At 44.9% G+C, this 18,176-nt stretch overlaps 1 protein-coding gene across 1 annotated transcript; it reads right to left on the bottom strand.

The window, feature by feature from the left end:
• Positions 1-326: 326 nt before the first annotated feature.
• Positions 327-13,013, bottom strand: METTL26 (methyltransferase like 26). Its single transcript, XM_079953608.1, has 6 exons — positions 12,560-13,013; positions 9,714-9,876; positions 5,994-6,053; positions 4,785-4,852; positions 3,711-3,789; positions 327-2,106 (listed from the first exon to the last, which is right to left on the bottom strand). The coding sequence occupies exons 1-6, from the start codon at positions 12,763-12,765 to the stop codon at positions 2,059-2,061; spliced, it is 624 nt and encodes a 207-aa protein (XP_079809734.1). The 5' UTR covers positions 12,766-13,013; the 3' UTR covers positions 327-2,058.
• Positions 13,014-18,176: the final 5,163 nt, after the last annotated feature.

The following is an 18,176-nucleotide window of genomic DNA, read 5'->3' on the forward strand; positions in this document are numbered from 1 at the left end:
GCGGAGAGTGCTCGTGCTCTCAGGTCCTGTTTGAGTCTCCCTGCCTGGGCAACTGTCAGAACAGGATACTGGACTAGGTGGGTCATTTGCTCTTATATTCAGAGATGGATTCTGGATCAAATTTTATCTTCTCAGGTTACATATTGCAAGGTTTACTCTTTTGTTATGTAAGCTGCTCTGAACATTATTATAACAGAAAAGTGGGGGTACAAATATTTAATCTAAACTTTGGCTTTGCTTGTCATCAACCTCCTAGACTACGTAGGAGAGTAAAGCTCTGGTACTTCAATCGAGTACAGTAAATGAATACATTTCTCACAAAGCAATACCCAAGCAATATATTTATTTGCACTCAAATGCAGCAGAGTCCACACAGTATTACATCCACACATATCTCCCTGGCAAAGTTCTTCCTCCTTGGTATTCCCACAAGCTCAGCCCTTAGCTATACATTGTTGCTGCTCTAGTGGCTGATCACCACTAGAGGGAGCTATTACTTCATACAGATTTTTTTAAAAGATGTGCTGGAGTGATTTGCTACCTCTTTTGAGGAACATTTGGAACAGGCAAAGAGGGGGGAAATTACTCAGCTGAAGACATGTTAAAGCTGCTAGACTGTAAGCTAACCTACAGGTGCAGGTGGGTATGATGTTATTGGGGTGGTAGCGTTTCAGAATACAGGTGTGGAATTACATTATTGAATACGCAGTATTTTAACAACTTTGTTAAAACTCTTGAATTCAGAAAACGAAACTCTTGGGGGGAAAGGCTAGCATAGTGCCATTTTCCTTCACATCCTAGTTTTCCCTGGGTAGGGAGATTTTGAATGGGGGGGGGGCGGAATTCAATTGTGCAACCCACACCTGTAGTCCCAAATGGTACAGACCCAGCAATCTCATAACATGCCATTTATCTGGATGTGTCTAGTGTTGTATTGTCAGAATTCATGTGGTGTAAAATCCTAATCATGAGTGCAGAGGAGGAATCTGCAGGACTACATATTGCCCAAAAAAATATATAACAAAGTCTCCCCCACAGCCACCCTTTCATAAGCAGAGTAATGAGGCTGATGAGATTTTGCCCAGGGAGATGGCTAACCTGTGGCCCTCCAGATGATGCTGGGGCTGATGGGAGTTGGAGTCCAACAACCACTGAAGGGCCAAAGAGTTCCCATTCTCCTTTACTGGGTGAGTTGTTGGCACATTGTGGCATTGACTTTTGCTCTAAGGAGCATGGGAAGAAAAGGAACACAGCAGAATTTGGAGGGCAGGGTGGGAAGAAGGAGGAAAGGAAAATAGTCCCAGCCTCTTCCAATAGGAGGACTGTAAAGAGTACTAGTCATCAAATCCATCTAGCTCTGCATGATAGCCTCCAGTTACTTGGGGAAGTGTCATTCTGAGCTTTCCTTTCTCCCATATTATGTAATATTTTCTACTCTGAAATCCCCTCTTAACCCAAAAGTCACAGTTACAGGGTCAAAAGACATTGAGGTCTCCATCAAAGAAGGCCTGAAAACAAAGCCTTCACTGAAGCAGGCGAAAGGTAATAATCATACACAAGAGACAAAGGTGGTTTGAGATGGGTACATGGATGCCCATGTCTAACCCACAATGTCGAAACCAGCAGCAAATACCAAAATCAAAGCATGAATGGGCTAGCTGGAGGACCGGCAGGCCCTCCAGATGTGCTTGGGCTCACAGTTCCCTCCATCCCTGCCTCCTCCCCTGGCCATGCTGCCTGGGGGCCGATGGGAATTGGGAGTCCAAGCACATCTGGGAGGACTGCAGCTCCTCCATCCCTGTGCCAGCTCAACACTGGCCAGAAACATTTGGGCAAAGCTCCATTCTCTGTAAAGGCTTTTCTCTCCTGATGCAGATCTTCATACAGGACATCATTCCCATCTCACCAAGAGCTATTTTCACCCAGGAGCTGAAGAAGCTACTAGAAACCTGGTGGGCTTGAGCACGACAGACACAGAGCAAATTTGGCGACGGCAGACGACACTTTGACTGTCCTTGGTGGTCCCTTCTCCTTGGCAGAGAAAGTGGGTGGGCTGGCTTAGTGTTTGCGGAAAACAAGACACTTGTTGTTTGCAGGCATGTCGACCTGGAAGCAGAAAATCCTGAGGTTACTTGTGATACTTGGCAGCCACATTATACGGACGCAGGCCTGTAGACAATGACAATAATTCGGTGGTAGGGCATCTACCTGGCATGCAGAAGGCCCCACACTCAGTCCCTAGCATCTCTGGGCATCCCTGGCACAGAACCCTTTCTGACATTCTGGAGAACCAGTCAAGTGCAGGCAATATAGAACTGGGTGTACTAATGGTCCGACTCAATATAAGGCAGTTCCTTAGGCTCTCCATGCAACTCAGAACCCTGGAGGGTCAGGAACCTAAATTGCTTGGAGAGCCCAGCATGTGTGGGAAACCTCTGGAAGAGGCTGTTGTAGGGTGGTGGAACCGGTGCAGTGATACTGGGTGCCACACTGCAGGGGCGCCAGAACAATGCTGAAGAATGGAAGGTGGGGACATCGAATTTTAGTGCTGCACTGGAATTTAAGAGCCCAAAGTCTGCAACCCCCTTTAGCCATCCAGCTGTTGAAGAACTATACAACTCCCACCGCCCCTGGTCATTGGCCATGCTTGCTGAGGCTGATGGGAGTTGTAGTCCAGTAACATCTGGAGGGCCAACGGTTCCTCACACCTGACCCACAAGAATGTCTAATACACTGCTTCAGAACATTACAAGATGAGCCCTGCTGGATCCGACCAAAGGCCCATCCAGCCCTGCATTCTCACCATGGCGAACCAGAAGACTGCCAGGAGAACCTCAGCTACACACTCCCTCCAGCTGCTGTTCCCAGCAACTGATTCCCAGTGGAGGGAGAACACAGCCATGGTGTTTCCATAGTGAAGGCACTCGCCAAGAGACAAATTTGCTCCTCCCAAATCTATTTGCAACACGTATTTCCCCCTCCCTCACCCACAGACATCCTGCTGCCATTCGCGGGGGTGTGCTACTCCACACCTGGCCAACAACACTTCAGTGGTGGGAGAAACCAGCTGGGGAACCCCAAAGGAACTCCCAGGGGAAGAAGGCTCAGAGCCAAGGGGTTGGTGGTGGGATGACAAAGAGTAGTCTGAGGCAGAAGAAGGAGCAAACCGGGAGGAGGTGTCGGAAGATGAAGGGGCAACAGGGTTTGGTGAGCAGGAAGAGGCTGTGGCAGAGAGCAGTCCAGAAGAGGAGACTGGAGAGGAGAGGGGCCAAGAAGCAGAGATGAGTCAGGCTAGTGAAGAAGTCAGGGTGTCACCCGCTCCTGCTGAGACCAGATCCCCTCCCCACTGGTCTCCCAGAACCAGAATAGGGAGGAGCTTGGGAAGGACCCTGGGGAGGAGGAGATTTAGAGAGCTGTGGAATGCAGGGACCTTCAGTTATCGCAACTGCCTCATTAGGGCAAGAGCTATTGGGAAGAGTTGCTGTGATTATTACGCCTAGCCTCCTAAGGAGAACTTGCTTCCTTGAATAAAGAGTCAACTTTACTGATGCCGTGTGACTTATGCTCCTGACACCCATCCCTGACAGGTGCCCATCTTCCCAGATCCTTGAGCCACGCTAGCCGGAGCTAATAGGAGCCAAACAACAGTTGTGGGGCAGCACACTCCCCCTTCCCCAAAACCTATTCTTTAGGTTCCTATGACCACCTACCATCCTCTCCAACCACATCCTATTGATCTCAGCAAGCTGCTGCAGCAAAGCGGTGTCCCGAAGGCCCCAGGTTGGGTTTCTGTGGTTGGGAGTGGGGGGAGAAGAGAGAGAATGAAGTCCATCACTGCATTCAAGAGGTGCTTCCATACAGAGAGCAACACTGCTGCCTCCACATGAGGGTTTCCTATCCACACATGTCAGAAACCTGCTTGAGGTGATGTCTACAATGGCTTAACAATCACTCCCTCTTCCCAGGGAACTCTGGGAATTGTAGCTCTGCGTGTGTGGCTAACGATGGCCTGAACTGGGCCATGTCTGTGCTTTATATTCCAATCAGTGTTATGACTTCCCCAAGTGTGGCCAGGAGACCCCGACTTCCCTCACAGAGCTACAGTTGTCAAGAGTGGTGTAACTGTCAATCCCTCTTCCCAGGGAACTCTGGGAACTGTAGTTCTGTGAGGGGAATGGGGGCCTCCTAACAATGCTCAATGAACTACAATCTTGAGGATGCTTAGTGGTAAGCCATGACTGTTTAAAGTGGTATAAGAGTGCTTTGAATGGATGGTGCAGATGTCAACCAAGTAAAACTCAGGAGTAGAGCCACACTACTCTTCCTTATTTTATATACTGTTCAATCAAAAATAAATAAATCTCTAAGCTATTTGCATAAAATGGTATAAAATAAACATTTAAAAATAGCAAAGATAACCCCAAAACATAAATAAAACCATCCAAATATACATAAAAAACCAACAGATCTTTGAGCCTGATAAAATTACATGTCTGGCTAGACTTGCTAAAACAAAAACAGAAAAGGGTTGTTGTTGGTTTTTTTTTAACCAAGCATCAGCCATAGTGTTTAATATCAGCAGGCAGGGAGTTCCTAATGGTATCAACTGCCATGCTGAAAGTGAAGACTCCTTGCAGTTGCAGAATGAACATTATGCAGGACTTTTTAAAGTGCCTTTTCTGCAGATGGAAACAGCTGAGAGGGCACGGTAAACTAGTTCCAAAGCTGCTGAGGGCTTTATATGCTATGAGTAACTCCTTCGATTTGGCCTAGCTCCTCCTTACCTCTGCCTCAAGTAGGAATCAAAGTCCACGTTGCTCTGTGGGTAGATGCAGCCATTCACAGCATAAGGCTTGGGGTGGAATCAGGCAGGGGGAAAACACACCAAACAGTTTAAGACAAAGTGATATCAAACAATCAAATAAATTTTTTTAAGTGTTTTGTTTTTTTAAAAAATCAAATAATGTGTGGGTTCTTTGTCCTGCCACCCCTTAACTCAGGACTGGAAAAAAAACTAAGAATTGAGACCGCTAAGTTCCTCTTAATGAAGTTTTCAGAAGTTATGTGGGGCTTAGATTACAGAAAGCTTAAAAAAACAACAACAAAAACAGCAACCAGTTACTTCAAAGTTGCCAGTGTTAGAAAATGCACCTTGGATTTTCCGCAGAGCCAAGGGTTGCCACTAGGGGGGGACATGGCATACTGTTGGCAACAAATGCGACCAACTTCAAAAAAAACCCAAAAACCCGAGACCGAAGCAAAACATCACATGAATCTCTATACACAGAATCACTAGGCTGTTGCAAAGGATAAACCTGCAGCCCTCAAGAGGTGGTACTTCAGCTGCCCTCATTCTTAGCCAGAGTGACCAATGGCCAAGGATGTTGGGAGTTGTGGTCCAGTTACATCTGGATTAGCACAGGTTCTGCACCACCACCAGAGGCCCAAGAACAGCAGCTTTGCGTTCTGGTTACTTTAGAGCAGCCTTCCCTGAGCTGGTGCCGTCCAGATGTTTCAGCCTACAATTTATACTCCAAAACATCTGGAGGGTGCCAGATTGAGTGAAGGCTGTTCTAAGGAGACATTATCTAAAGGAGTTCAGGGTCCTTGTACCATCACGCCCAGGGTCAAAACTAGATATGGCATTAAAAGCACCTTGGGGGGGGGGGAATTCAAGGGTTTTTCAAAAGAAGTAAATATAATTTCCCCCGCTCCTTTTTAAGTCCTGAGAAAAATCCTTCCTCTGCTGCTACTTGCAAATGGAAGGAAATTTCCCAGTGCATTAGCTGTCTGTAGCCAAATTCATACAACAGAGGGAGAATTTAGCAAGTTGGGAGGAACTGCAAGTTTTGCACAATGTTTTTTGTTTTCTTTAACTGCTGTCTGGAGCTGATGGGAGTTGTAGTCCAAAATATTTAGAGGCCACCCACTTGACAAAGGCTGCTTCAGCAAAAGCAGCATCTAGATTACAAGGATCCTGACTGACAGCTTACCCCGTATGTGACCATCACTGCTTTAGGCTTTAACAGCTTTCCTGCTCCTCTGAACAAACCCTGTGGTTGGGGGCGGGGGAGGCAGGGAATAATTAAACAAAATGCAAAGGAAATAGGTTAACAAGCACATTTGGAAAGAGCGGATTTCATGAGAATCACAAAGCATTTGCAGGATATGTATAAAAATTAGCAAGAAAGTGACAACTGATCTTTCCAGTAGGATTTTTCCTGTGTATCTAAATTCTGTTTCTTGCAGATTCCTTACGGAATAGTAAAAGAAAACAATGTAAGTTTTGCAAAATTGTGGTTGGTTTCCAGAGCAAGAGGCACCTTAGACTACCTCCTCTCCATAGATGCAGTTGGTCAACAATGGGAAATGGACTCTTATGTAGACTCAAGGGTGCTTCCTCTAAGCATATGCAGAGTGCATTTCTTTCACTGTTGGATCAGTTTATTTGTAGGAATGCATGCAGGTCCCGCTTTCTGAACATTCAACGTGTGAACATTCACTTATCCAAACACAGGGAATTAGTACTCAAACCTTCCTATACACACCACAGATTCAGATATCAAAACAAAACATTTCTTTTTTATTTCCTTGTTTGCCTTTTACTGGTTGGCTGAGGAACAGAGGGAAGAAGGGAGGGATTGGACAAAATCAGAGAGCATTTTTTTATATTTTTTGCTTTCAGGGGTCAAAATTCTGTGGGCAGGAGCACATTATAAATTTCCCCACAGGAATCAATGGAAATTATCAAATCATTATGCAAACACTCTCATAACTAATAATTTCTAGGAAATGCATTGTTTTCAGTAAACGAGACCTGCGTGTACTTCTAACCTGCCAAATCACTGAAAAAGTTCTCATGGCAGTGTAATAATAAATTTGTTAAACCACCATAAAATTACAAAATCATAAGATACAGGAGATATGACCAACACTGAATCAAATTAATTCTCTAAAATCACTTGGGAAAACAGAAGCATTTTCTGCAGGCAGCAAAATATCAGAATTGTTAGTGTTGGTCTGATTTCAAAGGGAATGGCATTCCAAAGGCCTGGTGCCGCTGTACTAAAAGCCTCAGCTGGCCGTATGGTGCACCATTTGTAGGTGTATAAGCAACTGAGAGCAACACACTAGATTTCTGCTATTGGTGATGCCGGTTCCCTAAATTAGCAAACAGCCCAGGAAAGGTTGTTAGCTAGAAGGACATTCAACCAAGAACCACAAGATGGCGCTTGCATTAGCTACACAGAGACCACTCAGATCCAAAAGCAAGGAAAGTGTAACTGCCTTCATTGCAACTCACTGATGGGAGGCTGGAGAAGGCACATCCAATCAGGGCAGCAGCAGAGACTAAGGGTTAAAGCCCCCAACTCAACCTTCTCCCAATCCAGCTCACTCCCCTCTCTTTGCAATGACTATTTGTTTTTGAAAAATCTTGAATGCCATAGCTGATCATTTGGGCTGCAAAAAGTCCAGGAGTTGGCTGGAACTCTTGGGTTGAAGATTAAGCAGAAATACAAAAACAAAAGTGGGAACTGATAGGACTAATACCCTTAACTCCACAGAACACATTCCCCGTTCCATTATTCCAATGAGCAAACTAAGGTTTGTCTCCTTCCTTCCAGTTTTTGCTGAAGAACCCAAGCAAACCTGAAAGTTTGCTTTCTCTCACAGACCATTTGATATAAAGGGATTAAGGTAAAGGTAAAGGTACCCCTGCCCGTACGGGCCAGTCTTGACAGACTCTGGGGTTGTGCGCCCATCTCACTTAAGAGGCCAGGGGCCAGCGCTGTCCGGAGACACTTCCGGGTCACGTGGCCAGCGTGACATCGCTGCTCTGGCCAGAGCCAGAGCCAGAGCCGCACACGGAAACGCCGTTTACCTTCCCGCTGTTAAGCGGTCCCTATTTATCTACTTGCACCCGGAGGTGCTTTCGAACTGCTAGGTTGGCAGGCGCTGGGACCGAGCAGCGGGAGCGCACCCCGCCGCAGGGATTCGAACCGCCGACCTTTCGATCGGCAAGTCCTAGGCGCTGAGGCTTTAACCCACAGCGCCACCTGGATTACTCTACTGTTATTTTGGCTTTCATCCCCTCTCAAATGGATCATTTGAGCATATTCTGAGAATTTTCAAATCGACCATCTAAATCAGGGGTAGTCAACCTTTTTATACCTACAACCCCACTAACGCATCTTTCTTGATGGTAAAATTTCCTTACCGCCCACCAGTGCTCAATGGAAGGAGGATTCAGCTTGTGCCGTAGAACCCCCTACTGCCCACCTAGAATCCTGCAACACCCACTAGTGGGCAGTAGGGACAAGGTTGACAATCCCTGGTCTAAATGGATATTGCTTCATTTAAAAGCAGATGGTTAAAATCTTATCTTTTTTTGGGGGGGGGGAATTAAGTGCCACGGTTCTTGGCGCTGTCTATGATTATATGAACAAGGCTTGGTAACATAAGTAACTAGAGACTAAAAGGTTCTGCTGCTAGCACACAGCTAAACATGCATCTGCTACTACTTCTTATTGGTGCAACACACACTTACTGACTTTAAAAGGAATTAAAAATCACTTTTTTCTTCCAGTTTAGAAGCATTTCCTGACTTAATGGCCTGTTGTTGCTTACCAGTAGAAACCAGTTAAGGAGCTACCTAGGAATGATTTGGACCTACTGCCAGGAAGCTTCTAAGATGTCAAATCAAAATACCGGTAGTTAGTGTCATCTTTCCCCAACCTGCAGAATTGGATTTAGGGTTGTGCAGGCGGTTCCCCTGCACAGGGCATTGAGCCAAAGGGCCATAAAATTGAGAAGATCCATACTTAAGAAGATCCAATTGGCCCCTGCCAACCTGATACCCGCTTCCAGATGGGGCTGATGGGAGCTGGAGTTCAGCAGCATTTGGAGAGCCAGCGTTGGGCCAGGTACTTGGTCCAGCAAGCATTTGGCTCAGGTGGTGCTTGGCAGTCTGATTCTGGTGGGCGGGGTCAAAGGCAAAGGTGGGTGGAGTCATTAATGTAAATTTTACCTTTGTACAGCTGACTACTTTCTTCATTCACACACCCCTTTCTCTCCCTTGATCAGGCAGGCAAAAGGCATTATCCAAATTACCCTGATAGAAATGGGCAGAAAAAAGTTCCCCGTTCCCACTATATGCACTTACCTGGGAGTAAGAGGTGAAGACACTCCTTTTTACCTTCTGGCACCCTAGGTGGATATTTTAGGGCCTTACCTTATTCCTGTGATTGCGTTTTAAATTTTAATAAATTGCTTTCTTTTGCCACATATAACATTACAAACTTAAAAGAGATACAGGAATGAACAATGGCTTGCCTGTTTGGTGCCATATGGTCCACAACTTTAAAAAGAAAATGATACAGAGTGGACAAATAGTTATTGCAAAGACATAAATCCAATGCTACAAATAATATTATGATTCCATGGAAGCGCAACGGAGCGGTCGTTAATAAGTCCTGGGATGCAATCAAATTCACATAAAATCACACTTTGCAAGAACTTCCTGTAGCACCACATTTCAAACTGTTTTTAGCATGGTGTTTCTGTTGTTCTAACCCGCCCTGGCACCTTAGGGTGAAGGTTGGGTAAATAAATCAGAACAATATGAAGTCCCAATCAGCTCAGTGGGCTTGACTTCCCAGCAGACACAGTACAGGCTTTCACTGCCAAGCGGGCTGACAGGAGTGTGGCCTCACCTCCGTGCAGCTCATGTCCGAGATATGAATCATGTTGATGTTGACAATGAGGTCCAGAGAGTCCGGGCGCAAGCCGCCCCACGTCTCCCAGCTGCGCGATGCATCCAAGTAAATGGGTGGTTTGACATTCGGGAGGCGGTACGCCCTGATAAATTCAGAAATGCTAGAAAGAGAAGGAAGAGAGCCAGACTGCAGATGGGGCAAGGGTCAACGGTAGAGCCGGCACCAGCAGTTTGCTCTCAGTAGGGACAGGGGTGCCATCAGGGTACAAGTCCAGGGCCCTTCTCAGCAGGAGAGCCTCCAGGCAAAGCAGGGATGGATGATCTCATGTATGAGACGCCTATTGCCATTTAAAGAGGAGGCCTTGCACCAGTCCATTAACTGCACAGTCTGAATGTAGGAACATAGGAAGCAACTTTTGGTCCACCAAGCTCAGTATTTTCTACAAACTTTGGCAGCAGCTCTTTGGGGGTTTCATGCAGCCCTACCTGGAGATGCCGGGGACTGAACCTGGGGCCTTCTGCATGCAAGGCAGATAATCCTGACACTGAGCTAAAGGCCCATTCCTAAAATGGCTTCATTGCACCACCAAACCAACCAGTTGAAAGCATAAAGCAAATCCAGCCGATAAATGAAGTGCAAAGGAGGTTGGTTGTGTTACCAGCAAAGCTGCTGAAGAGTTCAGAAGAACCCTTCCAATTAATCAATTAAACCTGCGTAAATTGTGCATAGGGGGGAAATGACCCACAGCCTTCCTAAAAAAAGGAAAAAGCAGCCAATGTTGCCCTTAAAGAGGGGCTTCTCACAGACAGAATGCCTCTTCCCAGATCACACTTGCCATCCACAGCTTTTATAAACACTTTAAAAATGAAAAGTACTCAGGCCTCTACCAAGGGCCACTGTGGGGCTGTCTCTCGCCCCCCCCCACTAGAAAGGGGAGGCTGACCTGTCCTCATCCATTGGCCAATTAAGCAGCAGCTCCTCTCCCTATCCTGTTTCCCTTTTATAGCATGTCTTTCAGAGTGTTAGCTTAATATATGAATGTTCTTAGGACATTTTAGGTACCAATGGAAACTTTGATTTCAGTGGAAAGAGCAAGTTGTGTGGGGTTTTTTTTTGGGGGGGGGCTGTTTCTGGATCAGAACTGCAGTGGGAATGAAGTAGTAAGGCCCCTGTACCCATCAACCCATCAACCCATCCTGCCAGGAACCCAATTCAGATCCTGTGACTATAATTTACTTTAATTAACAAAAAAAAAAGTGCCAACCACTAAAGCAATTGCTAAATACACAAGTGATGTAATATTAGTTTGGTACTAAATTCAAAGAATTGTAGGCCTGGCACTAAACTATGGTCTGCGCTATCCCCTAAACTAGGGGCTGGGCTGACTTCAGCCATGTGTGGTATCCTTTCCTGCCCAGCCCCACCTGCCCCAAGGATATGTTTCAGATTTGCAAAACCAGAATGAATACTGAGATTTGCTGAAGAGTTAACGTGTAACAGAGTAGTGCTCAGTGATCCTGTGCTTAGAGGCAAAGGAGATGCTTTGCTGGACCTGGTCAAGGTCCACTTAGACCAGCCTTCGTAGCAAGAATCAGAACAACCAACTAACCATGAAGCTGGCCAATCATTATGGACAAGCTCACTTTCAAGTCCAATTTAAGGGATACTTTTTAAATACTGCTTTACATTATTTTGCCCTCCCTCAACTGTCACCTAGAAACAGCCATTCCACCAGGCTTTTGGATTTGCTTCCATCCCTGCTGGTCATTTTTAGAACAGCAGCTTCAAAGCTGGAGCTTGAGTTTGCTTTTTTCCTCCTCCTTCCCCACTCTTTTTTCATTGCGTGTTATCTCTTTTTTAGTATCTGTTTTTTTTTGTTTTGTTTTGTAAACCTGAAGGGAAAAAAGAAAGAAACCTCCAAGATGCTCTTTCAGTTTAAGACCAGTTAAAGATGCTTAGAAGAAGAAAAAAACGAGCAAACAAATACAATAACGCTCACTACACGGGATTGTCTTTAAAGGAAGCTCAAAAATACCATTTCATACAGAACAAAGCTGCCAAGAAGCTAGAGACCAGACTTATTATGCCAATCCTGTATTGCTTAGATTGGGTGCCAGTTTGTTTCCAGGTTCAGTTTTAAGGCACCCTTAATTTAAATCCCTTTAAATAAATATTTTATACTGACCACAGCCCTAAAACCATTAATTTCCAGCATTAGTCTTACAGGCGGGCACAGGCTAATAAGACATTTATTTCTTAACTATTGTCTATAATGCAGAGAAGATTCTGTAAGTCCATTCTGCGGGGTGGGGGAGCGACAGAGAAGGGGAGAGACCGGAAAGCCATAGTGCCATCCTCTTATGGATGCAATAACTTCACCATGGGTGGGGAACTTCTCTCTGCAGACTGATCCCTTTCCCCCTAACCAAGCCCACCTGCTGCCAATCTGCTGGTGTCATTGGGTGACGTCAGCTCATGGGCGGGGTAGTGGTGGCGGTGGGGCTCAGTCCCGCCGGGCACGGCTGCTTCGCCGGTGTGTTTCCTGCACGGAACTCACTGACAGAGCAGACTCCCGCCCCCGCCAGCCAGCCAGCTGTGAAAAGTGGGTGGGAGGAGCAACACCCACCAGCCACATGGCACAGTCCGTGCATTCAATGGATATGGTGCACATGAGGCCTGAAGCGCGTCAAGAACACGTTTCAGACGACACCCAGGATGCAGGGAGGGTCCTCCTCGTGTCCAGACTGGACCGGCGGGGAATCCCGTGCAAGTCCACTCCGACGATCCATCCGAACAGCCTCCCAGGTCCGCCCCAGCAGCGAGGCTCCTACGCCTCGCCTTACCTCTCGATGCATTTCGGATCCACATCCGAGGGCTGCCAGAGCACGTTGGGCATCATTTGGGCAAAGTGGGCCGCGTGCTGCCCGGAGCCTGAAGCCACTTCCAGCACCTGGACTTGCGGCTGGCAGGGGTTCACGTAGTCCCGGAGGACTCTCAGGATAGGCTCCTTGTTCCTCTCACCCGCCGCTGCTACGAACGCGGCACTCATCCTGCAAAAGAGGGGTGAGGGGGTCCTTGGAAGGGACTTGCCGCTTGCAGAGCAGAAGGAGAGCCGCAGGGCGCCTTGCAACAGTTTGGCTGCAGGCAAGCAGCCTGCAAGGACTTTCCTTCTCGTCCTCTAGGTCTGCCTTTAAGGAGGCTCGCGCCCCCGCACCCAAGGATTGCAGGCTGGGAATTTTGTCCTCAGAGCTGCTGGGAGGGAGGGAGGGAAGGAGATCGAGGAAGTTAAATGAAGCCACAAAGCAAAAGACTACGATTCCCAGAATGCAGCGCGGGGGGGGGAGCGTGGCTATTGGTTCCACTTCTGCCCCTCCTCCTGGTATAGAAGGTTTTGTAAGTGGGTGCTTGGAAAGTCCGGAAACCAGGTTTATGGGGGGATCTTGATTATCAAACGATAGGAAGCGCGGGCTTCTTGAATGTGTGTTTGGACTTAGCAAATAAACCATAGATTTACTCCCTAGTAAGTACCTGCGCTGCTGTAGCTAATTCATGCCTTACAGGTTCCTTTGAAATTTCGGCTGCACAAAAGAAAAGGGATATTTCAAGGTGCGAGTCCGCAGGGCTCTTTATTCCTTTTTGCTGCAGTAGCCAGTGAACTGGTGTACTCCTCTGAGACATTGTTGTTAATAATAAAAACAATTTATATTATTATTATTAAGTTTTATTGTGTTGAAAGACTTCATATTCATTGTCTAAATTATAATACAACTACCCTATAAGATAGGTTTGTATTATCCTTTACAAATACTCTACAGAACTAAATTGTATTGGAAAACAGGTTATTCTGGATGTAATGAATGGGGGGTGAGCCCCGAATACAGGTAGCTTTTTCCCGTTCGTGTATACTCGAAAGTAATGCCCTTCTTCTGGGTTTAAGTGGGGGTTCTTCCCAGCTAAAGATGCACGTAGAATTACAGCTTTAAAATCATGGAGCGGATATAGACGCAAAGTAGGCGCGTGACACAAAGGAGGAGAAGCGGGAAACTGTTATCACGAGTTTGCGCATGCAAATATTATATACTTATAGTGTTTGCGAAGTAAAACGAAACCAAAAACAACAAAAAAATCCTGCGCCGCCCGGGAATCGAACCCGGGTCGCAAGAATGGGAATCTTGCATGATACCACTACACCAGCGGCGCGGTTAGGAAATTCTTTCTCTGGGGGTTCCTATCAAGCCGTAAGAGGGAGCCACCTATAGGTACGCAATGGTAAGTATCTTGTAATTTTCTCATTAGTTTCATGAAAAAATAACATACTCCTGACTTTTCAGTGGTTTTTTTATTTTATACCAAAAAAAAGGGCAAATGACAAAATGTTATTTTCTGAGTTTGCAAACATTTAAAACTTACTTCGTTAATACCAATGTAGATAAAGTCCATCATTATTAAACCCCATATTTTTCAGGGGGAAGGACAGTGGATGGAAGTATAAGTTATGTTAGACTTGTTGTTATACCCATTTTGCTGAAGGGACCATCCTGGAATGTCTTAGTATTATTATTAAATGTCTGTATCCCTTCCTTCCTCCCAAAGGAGCCCAGGACAGCAAAACAATACAGCTTAAAATAATACATACTTTAAACAATTCAAACTCTCCTAAACTTTTAAAAACTATTATGTTGTTAGCTGTTGTGGCTAACGTCATAGGCCAGTGGTTTTCAAACTTTCTTTTTCTGGGCCACAGTTTCGGAATAAAAAATTGCTTGCATCACGCCAAATGTTTTATCGGTAAGAAATACATTGGAAAAGAAAAAGAAAAAACTAGCAGTGCTTGAGAACACAGAACACAACTATTTTATAATTTGATCATGGGACATCCAGAAAGTATAAAACAATGCAGCTACATAAGAAATGAATTATTCCCAAAATATAGTTATAAACAAGCCTCTTACATATGTACCTTACAAACTAAGAGATGTGAGCTTGCTTTTTCCAGGTAACCTCATTTATATTGCGTCTGATTTGAGACAAACAAGCTCTCATCTCCTCATCAACACAAATAAGACTTTCTCTTTTCCGATCTTTAAAATTTGTTGGAATTCAAAATCCCCGCTCATGCTGTGGAGAATCATAGAAGAGTAGCCAATGCTCTTGAAGAGAGGCGCAGATAATGTTTCTGATGGTATATCCAAAAAGATTTATTTTGAAACTATAGGATAGTACATTGAAATGTTTAAATGTTTCTTTGACTGTCCTTGAATCTTCCTGCCACATTTGCCATCCTCTCCTGCCACATCCTTTGAGAACCACTGGCCTATGCACTTGGCTTCAAACACCAGCAGTGGGAGAGCACAGGAGCCAGAATGAAAAGTAATGTGTGCACAGCCATAACCTCTCAAATGGACAACCCTGCAATTTAGAAGATTGTCGCCTATAATGTAGGACACATGTTTGTGTCCCCCTGCTCCCAGAAGGGTGGAACTCTTGGATTAATTTTGCATCCGTATGAATAGGGGGCCCAATACATAAGAAAGATGATCTGCTCACAACTTACGAAAGCTTCCGCATACCTTGGGATAATCTGTAAACTGTTTTCACCTATGGCCCAGACATTGGTAAATCCAGCTCTGAATCCACTTCATTCATGTAAACAAGCTCAGCTTCCAGGAGGACATGGACCTTGGAACATTTCCAGCTACCGGTGCAATTATATAATTTTTAAAGCACCACCAACATTGCTCTCTGATGTGAATCCAGCAGACCCTCAAAAATCCATGCTGTAAGAATTGGTGTTTCATGAGAATTGGGGTGCTACTGCAAGCACACACACCCCTGTTGTCATTATGAAATGTTGAAGGGTATGTACTGGGATTTCCCTTTTCCCCAATTGCTCAAGGGTCAGAGTAGACATCTTTGCATCAAAATGCAAGTTCCCATTTCCATTTACTCCACATCCAGCAGGCTCCCATGGCTAAATTTTGAAGCCACATTCGCACAAACTTAGCCACAATCCATATTGATCCTGTAGATTCTTGACAAATACTGCTGTCTTTTTCTCAAACCAGCTCCAATCTGGTTAGAAAAGCAGATGCAGGGAGGTGGCAGAGAGATATTTCTAGATTTGTCTGGCAGGGCAAGAAACCTCAAATAAAATTTAAGATATTAACTGATGCTAAAGAAAGAGGTGGATTTGCCCTGCCAGACCTTAAGCTTTATTATGAATCAGCTGCATTTTGCTGGCTGAAAGAATGGCTGCTTCTTGAAAACACTGATGTGCTGGATCTGGAAGGTTTAAACAATGTATTTGGTTGGCATGCATATTTGTGGTATGACAAGGTCAAAGCACACAAAGCGTTTGAAAACCATATTGTTAGAAAAGCACCGTTTAATGTTTGGATGAGATACAAGGATCTGTTAGAAGGTAAAACCCCAAGATGGTTGTCACCAATGGAAGCGAAGGCTCAGAAAAAACTCAATATGGAGGCCAAATGGCCGAAATATTGAGAAATTTTGGAACAAGATGGAGACAGAATAAAATTGCAGTTTTGAAAATTTAAAAAATAAAGTGCGAGATTGGCTCCATTACTACCAAATAATGGAGGTATATAACACAGATAAAAAACTGGGCTTCCAGGTGGAAAAATCAAAATTGGAAACAGAATTGTTAGATCTCAAAACTAAGAACTTGTCAAGAATGTATAACTTGCTGTTGAAATGGAACACTCAGGATGAAATGGTGAAATCTGCTATGATTAAATGGGCACAAGATGTTGGACATAACATTATGATGGCTGACTGGGAACAGTTATGGACCACAGGTATGAAATTTACGGCATGTAATGCCCTAAGAGAGAATTTAATGAAAATGATTTACAGGTGGTACATGACACCAGTCAAGCTTGCAAAAATTTATCATTTGCCCGAAAACAAATGTTGGAAATGTAATGAGACTGAAGGTACATTCTTTCACCTTTGGTGGACATGCCCAAGGATTAACACATTCTGGGAGATGATTTATAATGAAATGAAAAAGGTATTTAAATATACCTTCCTGAAGAAACCAGAGGCCTTTCTCCTGGGCATGGTCGGCCAATTGGTGCCAAAGAAGGATAGAACATTTTTTATGTATGCAACAACAGCAGCAAGAATACTCATCGCAAAGTATTGGAAGACTCAATATTTACCCACCCGGGAGGAGTGGCAGTTGAAGTTGATGGACTACATGGAATTGGTGGAAATGACTGGCAGAATCCGAGACCAGGGAGAAGAGATGGTGGAAGAAGTTTGGAAGAAATTTAAAGATTATCTACAGAAATATTGTAAAATTAAGGAATGTTAGATGTTGGAATGAAGTTACATGGCTTTAGCAGAGATGTTATAAAGAATTAAGTACAATAGATTGTAAATGGATTAAAGGAAAAAATAATTTTAGAATTTGTCAAGTTAAATGATAGGACAGAAAATTGAGGACGATGGAAAGGATTTGCTGAAACAATTATTCGAAGTGGAATACAAAAAAAGGGAGGTGTGAGGAGGTCGCTGAAACAAGTAAAAGAAAGTCAATAACATTGAAAGTATTGGATGTTTTTTTTAATTGTTTTTGTTTTTTATGTATATGTAGTATTTTTGTCTTTGTATTGTATTGTATGGTTTTGTTATGTTTAATTCTTTTTTTTCTGTAACTTTCAAAACTTTAATAAATATTATTTTTAAAAAAAGAAAAGAAAGAAAAGCAGATGCAGGGTAATATGAACATTTGAGCCAGCTGCTTGGCACAATGCACGTTTAGCTGAATAGGTATGCAAAGATGACAGCTTTGTGGATAGATTTTGTTTGGGGGGGGGGGAGCTGTAGGGGCAGGGAAACCAAAAAGGCCATCCTTCTCAGTAGAAGACCTCCTCAGCTGCTTTCTGATGAGATGAAACTTTGTGCAAATGTGGCTTGAAACACAGCTGTAAGAAGGGATGACAATGTGATAGCTCAGTCAGTAGAATTATGAGATTCTAAATCTCTGGGTTGTGGGTTTGAGCCCCATCTCGGGCTAAAGATTGCTGCATTGCGGGGGGGGGGGGTGTCCCCTTCCAGCTCTACAATTCTATGGCTCTAGGACTTTGCTGTGTCTTAAATCCAGGGCCATCTTTAGCAGATGCAGCACCGGGGTGCAAATATCTGCCCAGCGCCCCCAAATTACAATGGATAATGGGGGGGCAAAGCTGCGCACTGCCAGCCATGGGGGGGGGCGCAGCTTCCATACTAAGCCTCTGCAGGGATCGCTCTCCTCCCATGGAGGCTTGGGAGGCAAGCTGCATGCCCGCCAGCCATATGGTTGACGGGGCGCAGCTGGCAAGCATACAGGCAGTGGCGTAGCGTGGGGGGTGCAGGGGGGGCCGGCCGCACCGGGTGCAACATCTGGGGGTTAGGGTTAGGGGGTGCAAATCCATGGGTTAGGGGGTGCAAATC

The sequence above is a fragment of the Podarcis cretensis genome (genome assembly GCF_951804945.1).
Source record: "Podarcis cretensis genome assembly, chromosome: 14".
NCBI classification, from domain to species: domain Eukaryota; kingdom Metazoa; phylum Chordata; class Lepidosauria; order Squamata; family Lacertidae; genus Podarcis; species Podarcis cretensis.

Excerpts from the sequence above, each read along its gene's own strand:
- METTL26 (XM_079953608.1), bottom strand. The coding sequence starts at position 12,765 with ATGAGTGCCGCGTTCGTAGCAGCGGCGGGTGAGAGGAACAAGGAGCCT. Across the intron at positions 9,877-12,559 it reads GATCCGAAATGCATCGAGAG|CATTTCTGAATTTATCAGGG; the intron begins GTAAGGCGAGGC and ends TTCTCTTTCTAG. Across the intron at positions 2,107-3,710 it reads GGATGTGGTTGGAGAGGATG|GTCGACATGCCTGCAAACAA; the intron begins GTAGGTGGTCAT and ends TTCTGCTTCCAG.